Raw genomic sequence first — 17,785 nt, 5'->3', positions numbered from 1 at the left:
CCCAAAGATTAAAAAAAATTCTTTGGTCTAGAGCAGGGGTCTTCAAACTTGGCCCTTTTATGACTTGTGGACTTCAACTCCCAGAATTCCTCAGCCAGGCTTGCTGGCTGAGGAATTCTGGGGCTTGAAGTCCACAAGTCATAAAAGGGCCAAGTTTGAAGACCCCTGTTATAAACCAATCTCAATAAATGTCGTTTTAGCCCTCCTGTAGAGTTTGATTTCCCAGACAGCCCCATCTAGAAGAGCTGTTACATATCCCTCTAGGCATGTCCAAACCTTAATTCTACCTACGTCTTCTATCTTCTTTTCTCCCCAGACATATTTCCGCAGCCGGAGCTGACTGATGAAGGATTGGCGCGTCCCGTGTTGGCGGGCATTGTGGCTACAATTTGTTTCCTCGCTGCCGCCATACTTTTCAGCACGTTGGCGGCCTGCTTTGTCAACAAGCAACGCAAACGGAAGCTCAAGCGCAAAAAAGGTGAGGACTTTCCTGCTGGATCCTTCTTGGTGATCCTTCCCAGGTGAAGGTAGGCAGGCTTGGAAAAGCAGAGGGGCTACCTGGCAATTGTGGGATTTGTAGTCCAGCAGAACTAGACGACAACCATCCCTTCGAGGAAGACTGTAGCCTAAATTTCTCTTCACCTGGCTAGTTTTCCTACATCCTCATCCTGGTTAGGAAGAAACCTCAATCTGCCACTTCCGCAAAGATTTTGAGTCTAGACTGGTGAGGTCAGGATGGGGTTCCTCTGAGAAAGATTTTTCCCAGAAAATCTCAACCCCCCCCCCCTAGATGGAAGTGGTGAAAATTAAGGCTGGAATAAACTCTAATCCTCAAACTCAGATTATTAGATAAGCTTCTTTCTTCTTTCTGCTTATTTCATGCTACAGAAAAGGCTCATATCTGGTTAAACCATGCAAGTAAATATTTAGAAAAGGAGCATTAATGTCAACTGTGGTTTAACCCTTTATGGTTATCGGGGTTAACTGTTTAAGGGAAATAGTTCCTCATTCATGCATCTGTAATGGTTGGTTTCTCACCTTCTTGTTATTGCTTTGCAGACCCACCTCTCTCTATAACTCACTGCAGGAAGAGTCTAGAGTCTCCGTAAGTATATTGCATTGGGACCACAGATACTACAATCCGTTGGATGGTTAGCCCAAAAGGGGCGCTGTTGACATCAATCTTCTCCAGCCTGATGTTCTCCTAATGCCTTGAGGTCCAAAATGCAGATCTTCTAGACAGTCATGCAGAATCTATAAGCCTGGGGAGTTAAAAGAAACAGGCTTTAGTTGAGCATTTCAGGGTTCCAACTGCAGCAAAAACCTTCCAGCGAAAATAGATCTTAGTTAGACCTTGTTATTGTGCTGATCGTTGAAGTCCGTGGTGCTTTAATGAGTTTGCCTTCAAAGTCTGACATTCATGGTTAGAATTTGGAAAAAAACTTCTCCATATCCACTTGTTCCTTGACCTTGTTATTCTCTTAGAAGCATATTTGAACAGGTACATTACCGCTTGGAGAAAAAAAAATAATCTGTGGGTTTTGTTGCCTTCCATAACAAAGCTGAAGAAAATTGCTACTGTTGATTCCCCTCAAAAAACTGTATGCGTGTGCATTGTGGTATTCAAGGTATATACAAATGACCTGGGAAAGCTCACCTGAGTCAAACTCTGAGAAAACATTATTGTCTCAGTGCTTTGAATCATCCTAAAATAGTATTTCCCAACCTTGTCGACTTTAAGATGGGTGGACTTCAACACCCAGAATCCCACAGCCAGCAAGGCTGGCTGTGGAATTCTGGGAACTGAAGTCCACCCCTCTTAAAATTGACAAGGTTGGGGAACAGTGTCCTGAAGTCATATATATAACCTTGATACAAATCTTGGCTTGGAGCTCCTCTCTGGATCATTTCTACAGCCCTAAGTCCTATTCTCACGTCCTAAGCTTTCTTGAGATGTTTTTCAGGTGATGCTGTAACTCCTCCAGGAGCTTTGCCCTTTTTCTGTCATTCCTCCTTCCTAGGCTGTCTTCTGGCAAGGTGAGCCCTGAGAGCATCCGTACTCTACGGCCCCCTTCCGAGTCGTCTGATGACCAAGGTCCATCTGGCAAGCGCATGCTCAGCCCTAGCAAGGAGAAGGAGCTGTCTCTTTACAAGAGGACCAAACGGGCTATCAGCAGCAAGAAGTACAGTGTTTCCAAAGCGGAAGCAGAAGCTGAGGCCACCACTCCCATTGAGCTCATCAGTCGCGGGCCAGACGGCCGCTTCGTCATGGATCCTTCAGAGATGGAACCCTCGCTCAAGTCCCGTCGGATCGAAGGCTTCCCTTTTGTTGAGGAAACAGACATGTACCCCGAGTTCCGCCAATCTGATGAAGAAAACGATGACCTTGTGATGCCTCCGTCCGTTGTGGCCCTCAAGTCCCAGTTGACACCTCTTTCTTCCAGCCAGGAGTCTTATCTGCAGCCACCAGCATATAGTCCCAGATTCCATCGGGGTCTAGAGGGAACAGGAGCCCTCCAAGCCACTGGTCAGGCCCGGCCCCCAGGCCCCCGGCCATTCCACCATGGTCTATATTACGGTTACCTCAGCAGCAGCAGCCCCGGAGAGATGGACCCTCCACCATTTTACATGCCAGAGGTGAGCCCTCTCAGCTCTGTCATGTCCTCCCCTCCCCTGCATCCAGAAGGACCTTTTGGCCACCCCACCATCCCTGAAGAGAATGGAGAAAATGCTTCCAACAGCACACTGCCCCTGACTCAGACTCCAACGGGAGGCCGGTCCCCTGAACCATGGGGCAGGGCCGAGTTCCCTTTCAGCGGCCTGGAGTCCTCGCCCATCCTCTTTCCTCACCAGCTCCATCCGTGCGAAATGTCCGAGAGCATGCAGCCCCAGGCCAGTCTTCCGAGGGGACCACCGCCTTCCTCCCTCCAGGTTCCTTCATCCTACCCTGGCATTTTGGCTCTGGAGGCACCCAAGAGTTGGAGTGGCAAGTCACCCAGCAGGAGCCAACCTTCTATGATGCCCACCACCGCCACCGCACCCAAATGGCAGGACAAACCTATGCAACCAATGGTGAGCCAAGGGCAGCTAAGACATACCAGTCAAGGCATGGGAATACCGGTGTTGCCTTACCATGGGCCATCCGAGCCAGTCAGCCACAGCAGCACAAGCACATTTGGCCTAGACACAAGGTGGTACGACCCACAACCAAGACCTCGGCCAAGCCCTCGGCAAGCCAGGAGGGTGGAACCCAGTTTACATCAGGTGGTGTTGCAACCATCAAGGCTATCACCCCTGACTCAAAGCCCCCTCAGTTCCCGCACCAGCTCGCCGGAGCTGACGGCCCGTGCCAGACCACGACCCGGCCTCATCCAGCAGGCAGAAATATCAGAGATCACCTTGCAACCCCCAGCAGCAGTCAGCTTCTCACGCAAGTCAACGCCCTCCACTGGTTCTCCTGCCCAGAGTAGTCGTGGAGGGAGCCCCAGCTTCCGACCAACGATGGCCTTCACCTCTTTGGCCACCAGCTTTCCCCCCTCTCATTGCCCCTCCATGCCCATGGAATCCATGGATGTCTTTGGACAGATCTCCTCGCCAAGGAGGACTGGGGAGGAAACCCATAGGCCAGAGCTGACACCGACAACCAGTTCAGGGTAAGGGTGTGCACGTGCAAGTGGAATTTGCCTGCCTTCCTTTTTTTACCCAGCCCTTCTTTCCCTCCCACCTCACCTGCTCCCACCCCTTCCCCAAAGTCCTTCCCCAAACACCATCAATGGAGTCCTTAGAGTTGATCTAGACACCCTGCAGCATCTTTTTTTTTTTTGGCGATGACTAGTTCCCAAAGTCCACTTTGCGCTGTTGGGGCAATACCGCTGCCTGTCGTTGCTCAGCTCATCAGGTTAGATCGGTGGAATGCTGCACCTTTGAGTTATAGTTGCGGTTTTGCATTGTTTGTTACCAGAAACTCCCACTTCTTTCCACCCTCCATTGTTCCATTGGGAATCTCATGCAGAGCTTGCTTCTGGCTTGGGGACTGACGCCTGAGAGGAACGAAGTTAATAACATTTCAGATTCAGGAGTCTTTGGAGAGAGAACGGTTTGGGTTTTGTGGGGACCGGGGTGAACAAACTCTGGAAATTACTGACGTTTTCTTTTTCTCATTCCTGGCTGTTGACTGTCCTGGAACATTAAACCCTAGTTTTTTTGCCTTCTTCACATCCTTTCCCCCTTCCAATAGGACTGATCATCTTCCACAATTCCAACTAGGCTACCCAAGACACCTTACTTTTCCTCATCTCCAAATGGGGTGCTGGAGGAACATTGTCCATAGGGTCGCGATGGGTCGGACACAACTTTGCAACTAACAACAACAACAACATACTTTGCCCCAGCTTTTGTCCAAGCAGGGAGCAGGGCTTTAGCCCCTGAACAAACTGCCCAGAGAAGGGGAACCCTAAAACCCTACATTGACCTAGAACCCCAGCCCAACCCAACCCAAACACACTGAAGTCAACAATCTTGGATTCTGACCACGAAAGGAGACTGGAGCTGGTCTTCTCCCCAGCAGCTGGTTACTCAGGTACCAGCGTTGCACCAGGCGAAGCGTTCTTTCTTTCTCTCTCTTCCTTCTCTCCTCTGCTCCTCTTTCTGATGGCGGTGCTTCCCATGTTGGTCGTCTTTACTGATGCAGCTTTTTGTTTCGATTCTTGATGTAGTGGAGTTGTATCCCCCTGCTTTCCCCTTTTGATCCCGGGGACTTCTGGAAATGAACGGGGGCATTGTGCCATCTGGATGGGGAGGGGGCAAGAGAAAGGGAAGTAAAGGATGGGAGGCGTGGTCTGCTTGTGATGGGAACAAGCATGGATTGCCACAGCCAAGTTGGCAGGAGCAGAAGCTGCAATGCGATGAGCGCAGCAGGGGTGGCTGACTTTCATTCTCCTTGCAACGCTTTCTGTTTGTCCATTTCATTTATACTATCTGGTGCCTGGAAGATCCTAATTCATTAATGAACCCAATCAGCACAATTATGGGATGCTGCTTTCAGGAGATCCAGACTGTAGGGGAAGAGAGATGTACGCACACAAAAAGGACAGGGCAGCCTCTTGGCTTTTGAAAGCAAGCAGAGAAAAAAGCAGTGAGAGCCACCTCTCTGATTGGGAATGATGGACCTCATGGACCTTCTCATGGATCCATGGTCACACCAAAGCCCTTTACTTTCTGATGCTGTCTACCTCCAGATTGATGAAGTCTGGGATTCTCAGCAAAGTCATCTTAGCCAAATTGCTTCTGGAGGCTGAAGTCCACCCAGCAGCACCCAAGGTGGGGAAGGCTTCTCTAATGCAAGGGTGGGGAATACAGGACCTTCTAGATCAGGGGTCTTCAAACTTGGCCCTTTTATGACTTGTGGACTTCAACTGAGCTGGCTGAGGAATTCTGGGAGTTGAAGTCCACAAGTCATAAAAGGGCCAAGTTTGAAGACTCCTGTTCTAGATCTTGTTGATTTTTGGCCTCCAATTAGCCCTAGTCTCAGAGATCAGGAACAATGGGAAATATCTGTAGGACATATCATTTCCTTGGCCCTTGTCTATGCTATGAACATTAAATTTGCTTTCAGGTCCCTTTACTGATGATGGCTTCCCCCAGAGATTCATGGGAATTGTAGTTAAATTTTTGAAAGCCCTGAACTAGACAGGGACTCCACTCTGGTGGCTTCACAAATAAAACTTTAAATGGGCTTTCCTTAGAGGGTGGAAGGCAATTTACCCTCTTCGATGATGGCCTCAGATCCTCTTTAATGATGCCGCACCATTTTTCTCCTGACGGAACTACAATTCCCAGGATGCTTTGGGAAGAAGACCTGAGGAACGTGGCAGTGAGCGAGCCAGTCCGTAGCACTGAGAAGTCCTTCGCACTAGATCCCCGTTGCATTGATGATGAAGTGCTCTACACTTTTAGCTCTCCTTTCTTTTCCCCCTTACTTTCTCCAGCAATGTTTGTTTGTTTGTTTGTTTGTCTCTTGGTTTCTTTCCTCCCTCGCTTTTCCTTTGATTTTTTCCCCCTCCCCTTTTGACTTGCTGATGTCTTGTGGAGTTTGGCTCCCTGCGGATGTTGATAACTGCTTTGTTTTTGATTAATCTCAGCTATCTGGGCAGTGTTGTCGAGACAAGCCACTCCTCAGCTCAATAGGTAAGGGTGATCAATGTCTGGAAGGATGGTGCTGGGCTTTGGGGATTCGGTTGGGGTGAGGGGGTCCGGGAGGGGACGTGATAGGGGCGGGCTTCTCCCCAATAACATTTATTTATTTGGTTTTTTTAAAAAAATACTTTTCTTTTCCTTTAAAGGGGAATGAGGAATTGCTAAAACTAGGACAAACTATCGCACACACAAACCTTTGTGGCTTTGTGGTTTCTCCTCTGCTACAGGATGTCCCTCCCTCCCTCCCTCCCTCCCTCCCCCTTTGGTTCAATTTAATTTAATTTTTAATTTAATTTAATAATATTTCTATACCGCCCTTCTCCCGAAGGACTCAGGGCGGTGAACAGGGCAAGAATAAAAATACAGATTACAAAAGTTAAAACAAAATTAAATAAATGCCCACATACTAAAATACATCTTTAAAACCCAATACAATAACAATAACAACCCCCCCCCAATTCAAGCCAATTGGAAGAGCAGGGATGACCACTTATGAACTTGACTTTGGGATTAAATAGAAAGTTGAATCTACAAGGACTACACAGGGACGATTAAAGTCAACACTTCTTTCTTTGGCTTTCAAAGAGATGAAACAGGGCCCTACTTCGGTCAGAACTGAAGAAGCTTCTTGGATGAGAAGAAAAACATTTTCAAGGGTGGGGAGAAACCCCAAGAAAGTCCTGTTGTCTTTTTTGGAAATGCACCTTTGGGATGATCCTACTTTTTTTTTCCTGTTTAGACTCCTCAAATGGCCACTGAAAGCCATTCAAACGTGAAGCACTAAAAACGTATTGGGCCTTGGATGAAATCCTAAACCAGGGGTCTTCAAACTTGGCCCTTTTATGACTTGTGGACTTCAAGTCCCAGAATTCCTTAGCCAGGCACACGTGCCTGGCTGAGGAATTCTGGGAGTTGAAGTCCACAAGTCATAAAAGGGCCAAGTTTGAAGACCCCTGTCCTAAACCATCAGCCTTTCATGGTAGAACACAGAATTACAGACTTGCAAAGGGACCTTGGAGGTCTTCTAGTCCAACCCCTTGCCTATGGCAGGAGATCCTATACCATTCCAAACAGATGGTTGTCCAGTCTCTTCTTGAAAACTTCCAGTGATGGAGGTTATTGTTGAAGAGTCCTGATCCCCCAGTTCTTCGGCTCAAGACTGAAATATTGCAAGCAGTAAAGCTCTGAGTATTTTACAACGTTGATCAGTGCTTCTAAACAAGAGACTAAAGTAACCTGTGTTTTGTTCTTTATCTATTATGGTTTGTTTTAAGAGGTCCCATTAAAGCAAAGAGCCACCCCTCTGGCTAAATTGTTCTTTTATGAGTGGGCTCTGGAAAGTTGTCAGGGGCTGAAGGCATTGTGAATGGTTTATAAGCAGGCTAGTAAAAAAATCTTTTTAGTCTTCCTTTCCTTAGCCCTTGTTTTATGCTGCCATAAAAGAGGAAGCAAGATTTATGTGAAAGCTTCAGTTCCTCTGTCGGAGAGAGACACAAACAAATCCGTTTCTCCCCCCCCCCCAATATGGGACTTAAAGCAATTTGGACAGACTTTTGAAAGAATGCCTGGCAGATTTCTGGATATCTCTTTTTAGGATATTTTTAAAGCCTTTTTCTAGAAAGAAGGGTAAAGGTAAAGGTAAAGGTTCCCCCGCACATGCGTGCTAGTCGTTTCCGACTCTAGGGGCCGGTGCTCATCTCCGTTTCAAAGCCGAAGAGCCAGCGCTTGTCCGAGGACGTCTCCGTGGTCATGTGGCCGGCATGACAAGACGCCAAAGGCGCACGGAGCGATGTTACCTTCCCACCGTAGTGGTCCCTATTTTTCTACTTGCATTTTTACGTGCTTTCGAACTGCTAGGTTGGCAGAAGCTGGGACGAGGAACAGGCACTCACTCTGCTACGCGGCACTTGGGATTCGACCCGCCAAACTGCCGACCTTCTGATCGACAAGCTCAGCGTCCTAACCCACTGAGCCACCGCGTCCCTAGAAAGAAGGGTACTGATAGCTAAATCTGGCCCTAGGTTCTGCCTCGGTTTACCTTCCCAATAAGCCAGCTGTGCTTGCGACCTTAATTCAGCTTTCTTTAGCTTTACAAATCTGTGTAAAGGCAAGGATTGCTCGCCAAGTTGGTTTTGTTTTTTTTAAAATCCGGCCTGTGAACGGTCACCAAACGAGGATTATCTATATTCCAATTTTGTATGAACAGGACACCAAGATGCTGGAAAATTACTACTTGCCTACCTCTCAGTCTAACAGGGAACTCAGCTGAAACTGCCCAGGCACTTTCAAAAACCAAAACTGTAGCATCCCTAAGGCCAAAAAAGTTCAAGGTTTCATCTGCACTTCTGAGAAAGCAGAACTCGGGGGCTCAGTTCCATGGTTTTTTTTTCTTTTCTTTTGCAAATTTCCACAAAATCGCTGCCCCCCCCCCCCCCGCTTTGCTGCCAGCATGCACTAAACCAAAGCTGGGCTTCTCTGCTGCCCCCGGATCAAAACCCCAAAGCCACAAAGGAAGTTGTTGGATATCCTTGGATCTCACCCTCTGCTCTCTCTTCCTGCGTATTTGTCTCCAAACTGGGATGGGTCCTCAGCTCCTAGCCTTAGAGCAGCGGGGCTGGCCAGACCTTGTATGTCCCCCCTGAACCCTTGTCACTCCGGTGTATTTCTTTGGAGTATGAGGTTCCCTGTCTGTCTGTCTCTTTTTTTGGAAGGAAACCAGTTTTCCCCTTTAAAGGCTTTCTCTGTTGTCAGGACTCTGCATGCCATTCACAGTTGCTCTGGCTTGGAGAAATTGTGAGTTCTCTCGTCTGAGTGCTTCGTTAATTCCTTTCCTTTTTTCCCCCTTTTCTTTTGGATTTGTGATTCCTCTTCCTTTATTACATTTTGCCCTTGTTCTGTTTCTCCTTCCTCTCTGTCTCTCTCTCTGTCTCTCTGTCTCTCTGTCTCTCTCTCTCTCTCTCTCTCTCTTTTTTTCTCACGCCATGGTGAGCCCTTCTCCTTCTCCTCTCCTTCCCCTCTTCTCTTCCATCTCTCCTTCATTTCTCTCTTCTGCCAGCATGGTGAAAAAAAAAATCCATCGTGTAGGCCAGTTGCGCTGATCCCGCAAAGCTGGGGAAGGGGGTGCTATTCTTGGGGACGTGTTCTGCTCTTCCCTCGGCTTGTCCTTCTCTCATTGCTGGTGCTGGTTGTGGTGGAGCTGGCACGGCAGTAGCAAAACGCTTTGTGGTGTGTGTGTGTGTGTGTGTCCGGGGTGGGGCAGGCCCCCTTGCTTTTTCCTTTAGCAACACTCATTAGTCCAGCTTGCCCATTGCTATGCAACCGTCCTCCTCCAAGAGTAGCTGCTTTCTGACGATTGAGGTGGCTGGCAGACCTTTTTAAGGGTGGGTGGGTGGGTGGGTGGGTGGTGGTCTCTGCGCATTTTCCAAGCTGTTCACCGATTTGAGGCGGTCACGTTGGAAAAGCCGTCCTTTCCGAAGTTAAATTCCACGCTGGTTTCCTCCTGCAACTGAAACTCTCTTCAGAGGTCAAAGAGTATGCAACTTCTCACCATTCCTTCCAGTTTCTTCTGGTCTTGCAAAAAATAAATAAAGAATAACTACAGGGCTGGTTCCTACAAAATAAATATATAAATAAAACGGCTGCTTCCTGCAACAGATTTCACATAGTAATGGAGGGGTTTTCTTTTTTTTTTTTTTCCTTTTTGGCGGGGATTGGGACAAAAATTTTGCACCGTACGTAGACTAACAGAATAGTGGAATTTTTGAACAAGCCTGCCTCTCAGAAGATCTAACCACCCTTAGTCTGAGTGGGAATGCTGTTACTAGATCTGGTTCAGTGCTTGGGTTTCTATAGCAGTCATCTCTTTTGCAAATGAGTAGAATCTTTTATTTCAGCATGGTTCAAGACCCCTGTGCCCAGTGGTGGGATTCAACCGGTTCTCTGTGTGGATGCCACTTCCGGAAGTCCATTCTGGACCTGGGCAACAAAAAATTAGCTCCCGGTTCTGCCGAAGTAGTGCGAACGGGCTGAATCCCACCACTGCCTGTGCCAGAAGGAAGAGTCACAGAAATGGGGTGAAGGGTACATAGCAGAAAATAGCTTTAACAGAATAAGAGAGTTGGAAGGGACCTTGGGGTCAATCTCCCCCAGAAAGACATTATTTTTATATAACCAGCTCTTATTTTAATTGCATCGTGGTAATGCAGCTTCCCTTTTTCCCCCTCTTGCTCTCTTAACAAACTTGCTTAATTTCGGTGGATAGTTTGTACATAGCAGGGGTTTTTTGAGAGTGTGTAAACATTGCGATTCCTTTTGCTTCTTCTCAGGAAGACTTGACGCTGAAAGACAGAACCAGTGAGGTTAGAACATACAAAGACCTTTCTGCAATTGAAGTGTTGTGATTCTAACAAAGGAGAAGACAAATACTTGTGATGCAAATGCAGACTTGTTTTATGATGGGCCTAGTTTCCTTTGTCATCCCTTATTATCGGGAGAAACAATATTTTTTTTTCCAGAGTGTCACTCAAGCATAATAAAAGGTTCCAAACAGGAACCATGTAGGAAATAAGGAAAGATTTTTTAACAATAAATCCGTAGTAGCAGAGAAAGCAGAAAAGGGATGCGGTGGCTCAGTGGGTTAGGACGCTGAGCTTGTCGATCAGAAGATCGGCAGTTTGGTGGGTCGAATCCCGAGTGCCGCGTAGCAGAGTGAGCGCCTGTTACTCGTCCCAGCTTCTGCCAACCTAGCAGTTCGAAAGCATGTAAAAATGCAAGTAGAAAAATAGGGACCACTCCGGTGGGAAGGTAACAGCGTTCCGTGCGCCTTTGGCGTCTAGTCATGCCGGCCACATGACCACAGAGACGTCCTCGGACAAGCGCTGGCTCTTCGGCTTTGAAACGGAGATGAGCACCGGCCCCTAGAGTCGGAAACTACTAGCACGCATGTGCGGGGGAACCTTTACCTTTATCAAAGAAATTCACAATGTAGTCACTGGAAACCCACAACTATTGCAAAGGGGAAAGAATGACAAACAATAATCTATTATTTACGTTGGCTATATATTTCCAATGATGTTTTTATTTGTGTTGGTTTTACTGTTTTGATATGATGCAGGACTGTCCTTTTATATTTTCATTGCCCAGGAGATTTTCTTAGAGATATAAATGTTTTTGGGTATGTATTTCAGAAAGCAACTATAAACAAAATGTATGGTCACTATAACACAATAGCCAACCTGTTGTGAATGGGGTAAGAAAATCTTGCCCTTTGTAAAGTATGATTTATTAGTTTGGAAGTCAGCATCCTGCAAAAATAATTTACTTATCTGCAGGATAAAATATCCTGATATACAGTTTCTTTCTTTCTTTCTTTTTTCCAGAGAAGCAACAGTGCTAATTGAAATGATTAAAAAAGCTTCACGTTCCCTTCTCCAAGGCATAGACTAATGAATTAACTGTATTAATGAAGGGGAGGGTTGCTTTAAACCTAAATCTTTTTTCCCCTCCAAATAGGATTTTACTCATGTGATTTATGTGCTGTGTGTATGCATAATACGGGAGTTCATTCATTGCATATGAGGTCCACTCACAGAGAGATCTGTTAAATGGAAGGTTCAATGTCTTTATTTTGAGATGTTTTTTTATATATATTTGACAGAATAGCAGAGTTGGAAGGAACTTTGAAGGTCTTCTAGTCCAACCTCCTGCTCAGACAGGAAACCCTATACCATTTCAGACAAATGGTTGCCCAATCTCTTCTTAACAACCTCCAGTGTTGGAGCACCCACAACTAGTCAGGTCATTCCGTTGATTAATTGTTCTCACTGTCAGGAAATTTCTCCTTAATTCCAGGTTGCTTCTCTCCTTGATGAGTTTCCATCCATTGCTTCTTATCCTGCCTTCAGGTCCTTTGGAGAATAGCTTGACTCCCTCTTCTTTGTGGCAACCCCTGAGATACTGGAAGACTGCTATAATGTCACCCCAGTCATTAAACTAGACATACCATATTTCCTGCAACCATTCTTCGTATGTTTTAGCCTCCAGTCCCCTAATCATCTTTGTTGCTCTTCTCTTCATTCTTTCTAGAGTCTCAAGGTGTTTTTTTTTATATCGTGTTGACCAAATTCTGTCCCATGGTTTTATTTTGTTTTGGAACTATAGAGCAATAGACTGAATATATTGCAAAACTCAGTATTTGAATTTTCACTGGAAGATAGATTTTAAGTCGGTAAATTTTCACTGTGATTCCTTTTGATTCGACATGGTGTCCTGTGCTAAAGAGATATCTGATAGGCACAGTTAATTCCCTTTATTTCGAGTACTCATTCAAATCTGAAAAAGGTAGTACCTTTTTAAGCCTTCTTAAGGAACTCTTTTTAATTAGTGGCTTGGCTGACTTTTATTATCTGATGTTAAGAAAGGGCAGCTAATACATGAGCTTTCAGTTTCTTTTATCATCTACAAGGCAAAGGCAGTTTTCTTGATTATTTGATTGATTGTTTCACAGCCAACAGGAAGGCATCTTTTAATTTTTCAGACATCTTTGTAGAATCAGGAGAGCTACAAAATTGAATTAAATCTCTTTTCTGCGCTCATCTCCCTCTTGATAGCTGGTTATCTTATGCCATCTCTGAGAAAATGTCAGTTATTAATCTCTCTTTGTTGATAATGTAGAATTACATTTAATTAGCTCAGATTTATTTCAGTCTGTTGCTCAAGCCTATCTGGATCTTTTTGAATCTTCTGATTTTCATCCAGAATAGCTTTGTCTCATTTACACACTTCTTAAGAATTTCCTAACTTCTTAAAAACTTTTAACTTCCCTCATTCATTCTGGGTATTGAGAAAAATGTTGGATAGCAAAGGGGCCCAGAACGGAATACTCTGGCATTTCATTTAATATTTTTCTGTAAGCCAGGGTGTCCAATCTTGGCAACTTTAAGACCTATGGACTACAATTCCCAGAATTCCCCAGCGAGCCAAGCTGGGGAAATTAAAGTCCACAAGCCTTAAAGCTGCCAAGGTTGAACATCTCTGCTGTAAGCTGATCTGTAGCCACAACTGAGCAGTTTTTGAGGGTAGCCATTCAGCCAACTGTGGGTCCATCTAATAGTAGTATCATTTAGCATATATTTTATCATTTAAAAAAAATCATGAGGCATTCTGCTGAGGCCCAGTTATGTTGTGTCAATGACATTCCTATGATCTACTAAATTACTAAATTATTTGTAGAGGGAAAGAAAATTGTTTGGGACAATAGAAGATTTGTTTGGACAATTAATGAACAAGTGTTCTGTTAATTGCAGCATGCCTACTCAAGCACAGTACCTTGGCACACAACTACTTTGAAACTCATTGAATTTGGTACTCAATGCATTTTGACTTATAGTTTGTTTGGTACTCAATGCACAAGCTTGAACGTGCCAATGTTGGCTGCCTTGTGATTCACTAGATTATTCCTTGTGGGGAAAATTTGTCTGGTACTCATCGTTTTTGATACTCAGCGTACCTCCTGGAATCAATTAAGGTTGAGTACTGAGGTACCACTGTACTTATAATCTGATCAAGGGCTTTGCCCAACAAAGACATTAAGATAACAGGTCTACAATTTCCTACCTTCTCATTCTTCCCTTTTTGAAGATGAAAAATCATATGTTCTCCTCTGATGTTTTGGGGCAGCAACCATCCACCAGGAAATCTCAGAGATTTAAAATTTAAAAATCCATTGCATGAAAACTTGGCTATACCACCTCCACACTTTTACACATAAGATCTACCCTCTTTTCATAAACCAGTGCGAGGATGTTAGGGAAGGTGCACTGGATACATTTCTTCTTTAACTGGGATACTATTGTAATTGGAAGAACATTTATTCCATCTTTGTGGTGGAATATATTGAGGAGGAGGATCCCCAAGAGGAGGAAAAGGGTGTATTTCAGAGGAGTAAGAGACAACTAGCCCAAATATTAGTATGAGAGAAAGAGGGTGAAGAGACAGCCTCTGTGTAATCATTCCCACAGTATATGTAGATACAGATAGTAGAGTCCTCAGTTTGGCAAGATTTTTGTATATAGATGTGAAACAATAAAGAACTCAGCTTGGAAGAATTACCACAAACCACAATTGTTAGAGTGATCTTGGTTTTGGACCAATCTTCTCCATTTTTCCCCAACTCATCAAACCCTGGCCTAAAGGGCTGGGTAAACAGCAGCCACACCGTGGCAGAAGAACATGGGCCTACATCCTGAGTGTAAATAATAGATTGTTCATTGGTGTGTTGAGAAACCAAAAAAAACATAAATCTTGTTTGTAATGCAGAAGAGAACTAGTTGAGTTCTACAGTTGCAGATGGACTGGGCTGGTGCTGCAGTTTCTAGATAACATGTGTTGTAGCTACATTGATCCAGTGGTGTTGCCTATGGCAAACCCATCAGCTGGACTTTAAGTTGTGGTTGCCCATAAAGAGACTGAAGTGTGAAAATGCAGTTGTTTGCATGCCTACTTTACTGCACAAGCTATCCTTGTCTGTAGGATCTGCTGCTTGCCATCTAATCTTTGAAGGCAACTTGTAAGCGCTTTCTTTGAACTGTGTACTGAGATGTATGTAATAAGTATGGCTAACTACTACAAATACATAAGGGACACAAGTATATATTGGCAATCTTAAGGGTCTCCTCTCAACAGAACCTCCCCATCTCCCCTCTTTTAAAGGATGTGTTATTGTGAAGGCATCTGTTCTTGCTAGACGTCTAAAATCTCTTCCAACATTCACATGGACTTTTCTGAAAGATGTTCACTCTTGCAACTAGCAAAAACAAAAAGGGCCTTAAACCAGCCCAGAAACTGCCACTCTAACTCTTCTTCCTCTTCTTCTTCTTCCTCTGTTTAACACTGCAGATGGTTCAGGCCCAGACCCTCAGCCTTAACTGGGCTTTGTTTCCTTCCTTTGGTTTTAACCACAGTTCAGCCACTTTCAAGAGGCTGACTCTATTCCCACAAACAATAGGCCTAGTGTCCTTTCCGTAACCTTTGCCTGGTTTGACCTAAGTAGTTCTGATCACGAGAACAGGAAAATGAAGTTTTCCAGCTAAAGGAAGGGCCGCGTTGGATGGGGTTACCTTGGAACGCAGGGATGGGGGTGGGGAGGGAAAAAAAATAACCAAGGAAGTAAGATGCTACGTTCACCTCCGGCAGAGAAGCTGATAGGGTGGATTTGGCATCCACCCTGCTTTGATGGTCACCATCTTTTCCTTCCCCGTGGCAGACCAGGTGGAGGTTGACATGCCCTCTTTGCCAGCAGAGAGACCCTCCCTTGAGAGAGAATAGGGCAGGGGGCCACTGATGGCGCTTTCTGCTTTGTCTTTCTAGAAGACGTCCATCACCAACCCGGGACGCGGCCGCACCTGAGAGACTCGAAGCTCTGAAATACCAACGGATTAAGAAGCCAAAAAAGTCGAAATCCAAAAAACAAAGCAGTGAGTGCGAGGAACACCAGATTTGCTCCCCTGCCTCTCCCGCTGCCCCTCCCCCACCTGGCACAATGCTCATTGAAGTCGATGACTTGTAATGGGAATTGCTTCTCTCTCTCTCTCTCCATGGGCCTGAACGTAGCTACGTGGTTTTGGGAGCAACCCATAATAGAGATTGTTGGGTGACCCTCTAAGCTTGGTTCTTCAGAACTGAAACATCTCCTTGAGTTTTGCCTCATTCCTTTGGCTACCCTTTTGCATCCCGGGTGCCTTGTAGATGTGTAGACCTCAGATTCCAGATTTCTTACCAATGGCCATGCTGCCTGTAGTATTTGATGAGGTGTTCCATCTGTCCGGCGATGTTTGGCTGGAGAAAACTGCCTTAGACCAAAACTAGCTTCTAGTTCTCCTAACCTCAGTCCCTATTGCCAGTATTTCCCGTGGGGGGGGGGGTTCTGTCCTTAAAACCACCCTCTCATGCAAACTTCTCATAGTCCATCCTCCCTTTGACCCCTTCTCCTCAATAACTTTTCCTGGTTCCTCCTCTTTTAAATTATTATTTTTTTGTTACTTGATGATGTCTTTTGAAGCTTATCCATCTTGCTGCAATCGTTAGAGCTGGGTTCCCCCCCCACACACACACCCCACCACCATGTTGGTATGAATGAGAATCATCTTCATCTTCACCAAGACCATCTCCGTGCCTTCCTTGCCGACGTTCCTACAGCTCAAGCTTCTCATACCTGCAGCTTGGTGATATCCTAGGTTTTGTGTGTGTGTGTGTGTGTGTGTGTGTGTGTTTGTGTGTGTGTTGATTTACAGTGGGGCCAGACTGTTTTTTTGTTGGCTTAAAGAGAGAACCGCAAAGAGTGAATGTCCTCTTGTAAGACCGGTACCGGAGATTAACCAACTCCTTCTTCCTCTTTGCTTTCTCCTCCAGATGGTTCTGCCTCCCAGGTTCAACCACATCCTAACTCTCAGGTATTGTGGCCTGACGAAGCTGTCTGTCTGCGTAAGAAGAAGAGACACTCTCGCCAGGATCCCTTTGCCCGCCTCTCTGCCCTGAAGGATGATCTCTGTCACCGTCAGGTTCCTGAAGACCAGACAGCCATTCTGAACAACGTAGATCATGATGATTCCAGCGGGCACGCAACCTTACTTTAGGGTAGCACCAGCCAGGGAAGAGGGAAATAAGGAGAAGAAAAAGATTAGATTTCAAGTGCGTGGAAGGAGGAGAAATTGAAGCCCAGGTTGGTGTGTCTTAGACCTTCAGGATCCAGGCTGTGATCGGTGACACAGGAGGGATGAGCACATGATACCTGTGACTCTGGTGTGATCTGTGAAAAGACAAAATCCAGGGTGAAGTCTTTGACCATAGTGAGGAGCGAGTGACATCTCCCACGTAGTCTTCTACTCTAATGTAATCCACAGGGAGAGGAGATATCCTAGAGTAAACCGGTGGGAACGGCGAAAAGCAAAAATCTCAGTTGAACCCTCCTCATCCTTGTTTTCAAGCTTTCTCTGCATCTTTTGCAGAGATGGGCCATTAAGAACCGGGCAAGAACTGTAGCGTCTGCTTGTATACTTTCCGGAAGGGGAATACGATTGATTTAATTGTACAAAGCTGGTTCTCCCAATATTATTTATTCATATATATGAGATATTTCTGTATTCGTATATATGAACAAGAAACCATAGAAGCAAGAGACGGTGTGTGCATTTACTGTATGTAGTGTTTATTTAGAATCCACTAGAGGAAGGAAACATGGCATTAGTTGACACAGTCGGTTGGCATATTATTGGATGCAGCAAAATTAACGAGATTTTGAGCTGAGGTTTATGGCCGTTCGGACCTGTTACTAGTATGTTATTAGAAATTATTCAAACATACCAAGGGAGGGGAAAATATTTTGCTCGTTTCAACTGTCATACCTCTTTGATGTCTGAATATTCGGAGTGAAAATACAGCGTAGAGTTGACTTTCCTATCTGTGGGATGAAGACCTAGGATTAGAGTCTGCCTTGTCATTTGCACAGTTCAATCATCTATGGAAACCTTCTTAATTTACACTGGGGAAAAACAAAACCTGTAGGACTTTTTATCAGACTACTTAAGAAAACGGA

At 45.3% G+C, this 17,785-nt stretch overlaps 1 protein-coding gene across 1 annotated transcript in view; it reads left to right on the top strand.

Annotated features, from left to right (window-relative positions):
• The window catches only part of IGSF9B (immunoglobulin superfamily member 9B), a gene marked incomplete at both ends in the record, with an annotated part of 66,041 nt that extends 49,215 nt beyond the window's left edge, over window positions 1–16,826 (top strand). The window contains 5 exons of the mRNA XM_083368817.1: window positions 317–478; window positions 1,060–1,105; window positions 2,022–3,653; window positions 15,562–15,668; window positions 16,603–16,826. Of these exons, the coding sequence (XP_083224943.1) occupies window positions 317–478; window positions 1,060–1,105; window positions 2,022–3,653; window positions 15,562–15,668; window positions 16,603–16,826 (2,171 nt within the window). The remainder of the gene's footprint in view (window positions 1–316; window positions 479–1,059; window positions 1,106–2,021; window positions 3,654–15,561; window positions 15,669–16,602) is intronic.
• Between the last annotated feature and the right edge of the window lie 959 nt (window positions 16,827–17,785).

Source organism: Vipera ursinii (assembly GCF_947247035.1).
Source record: "Vipera ursinii genome assembly, chromosome: 8".
Taxonomy (NCBI): domain Eukaryota; kingdom Metazoa; phylum Chordata; class Lepidosauria; order Squamata; family Viperidae; genus Vipera; species Vipera ursinii.
The sequence above is the reverse complement of the archived record's forward strand: the minus strand, read 5'-3'. Positions and strand labels throughout refer to the sequence as shown.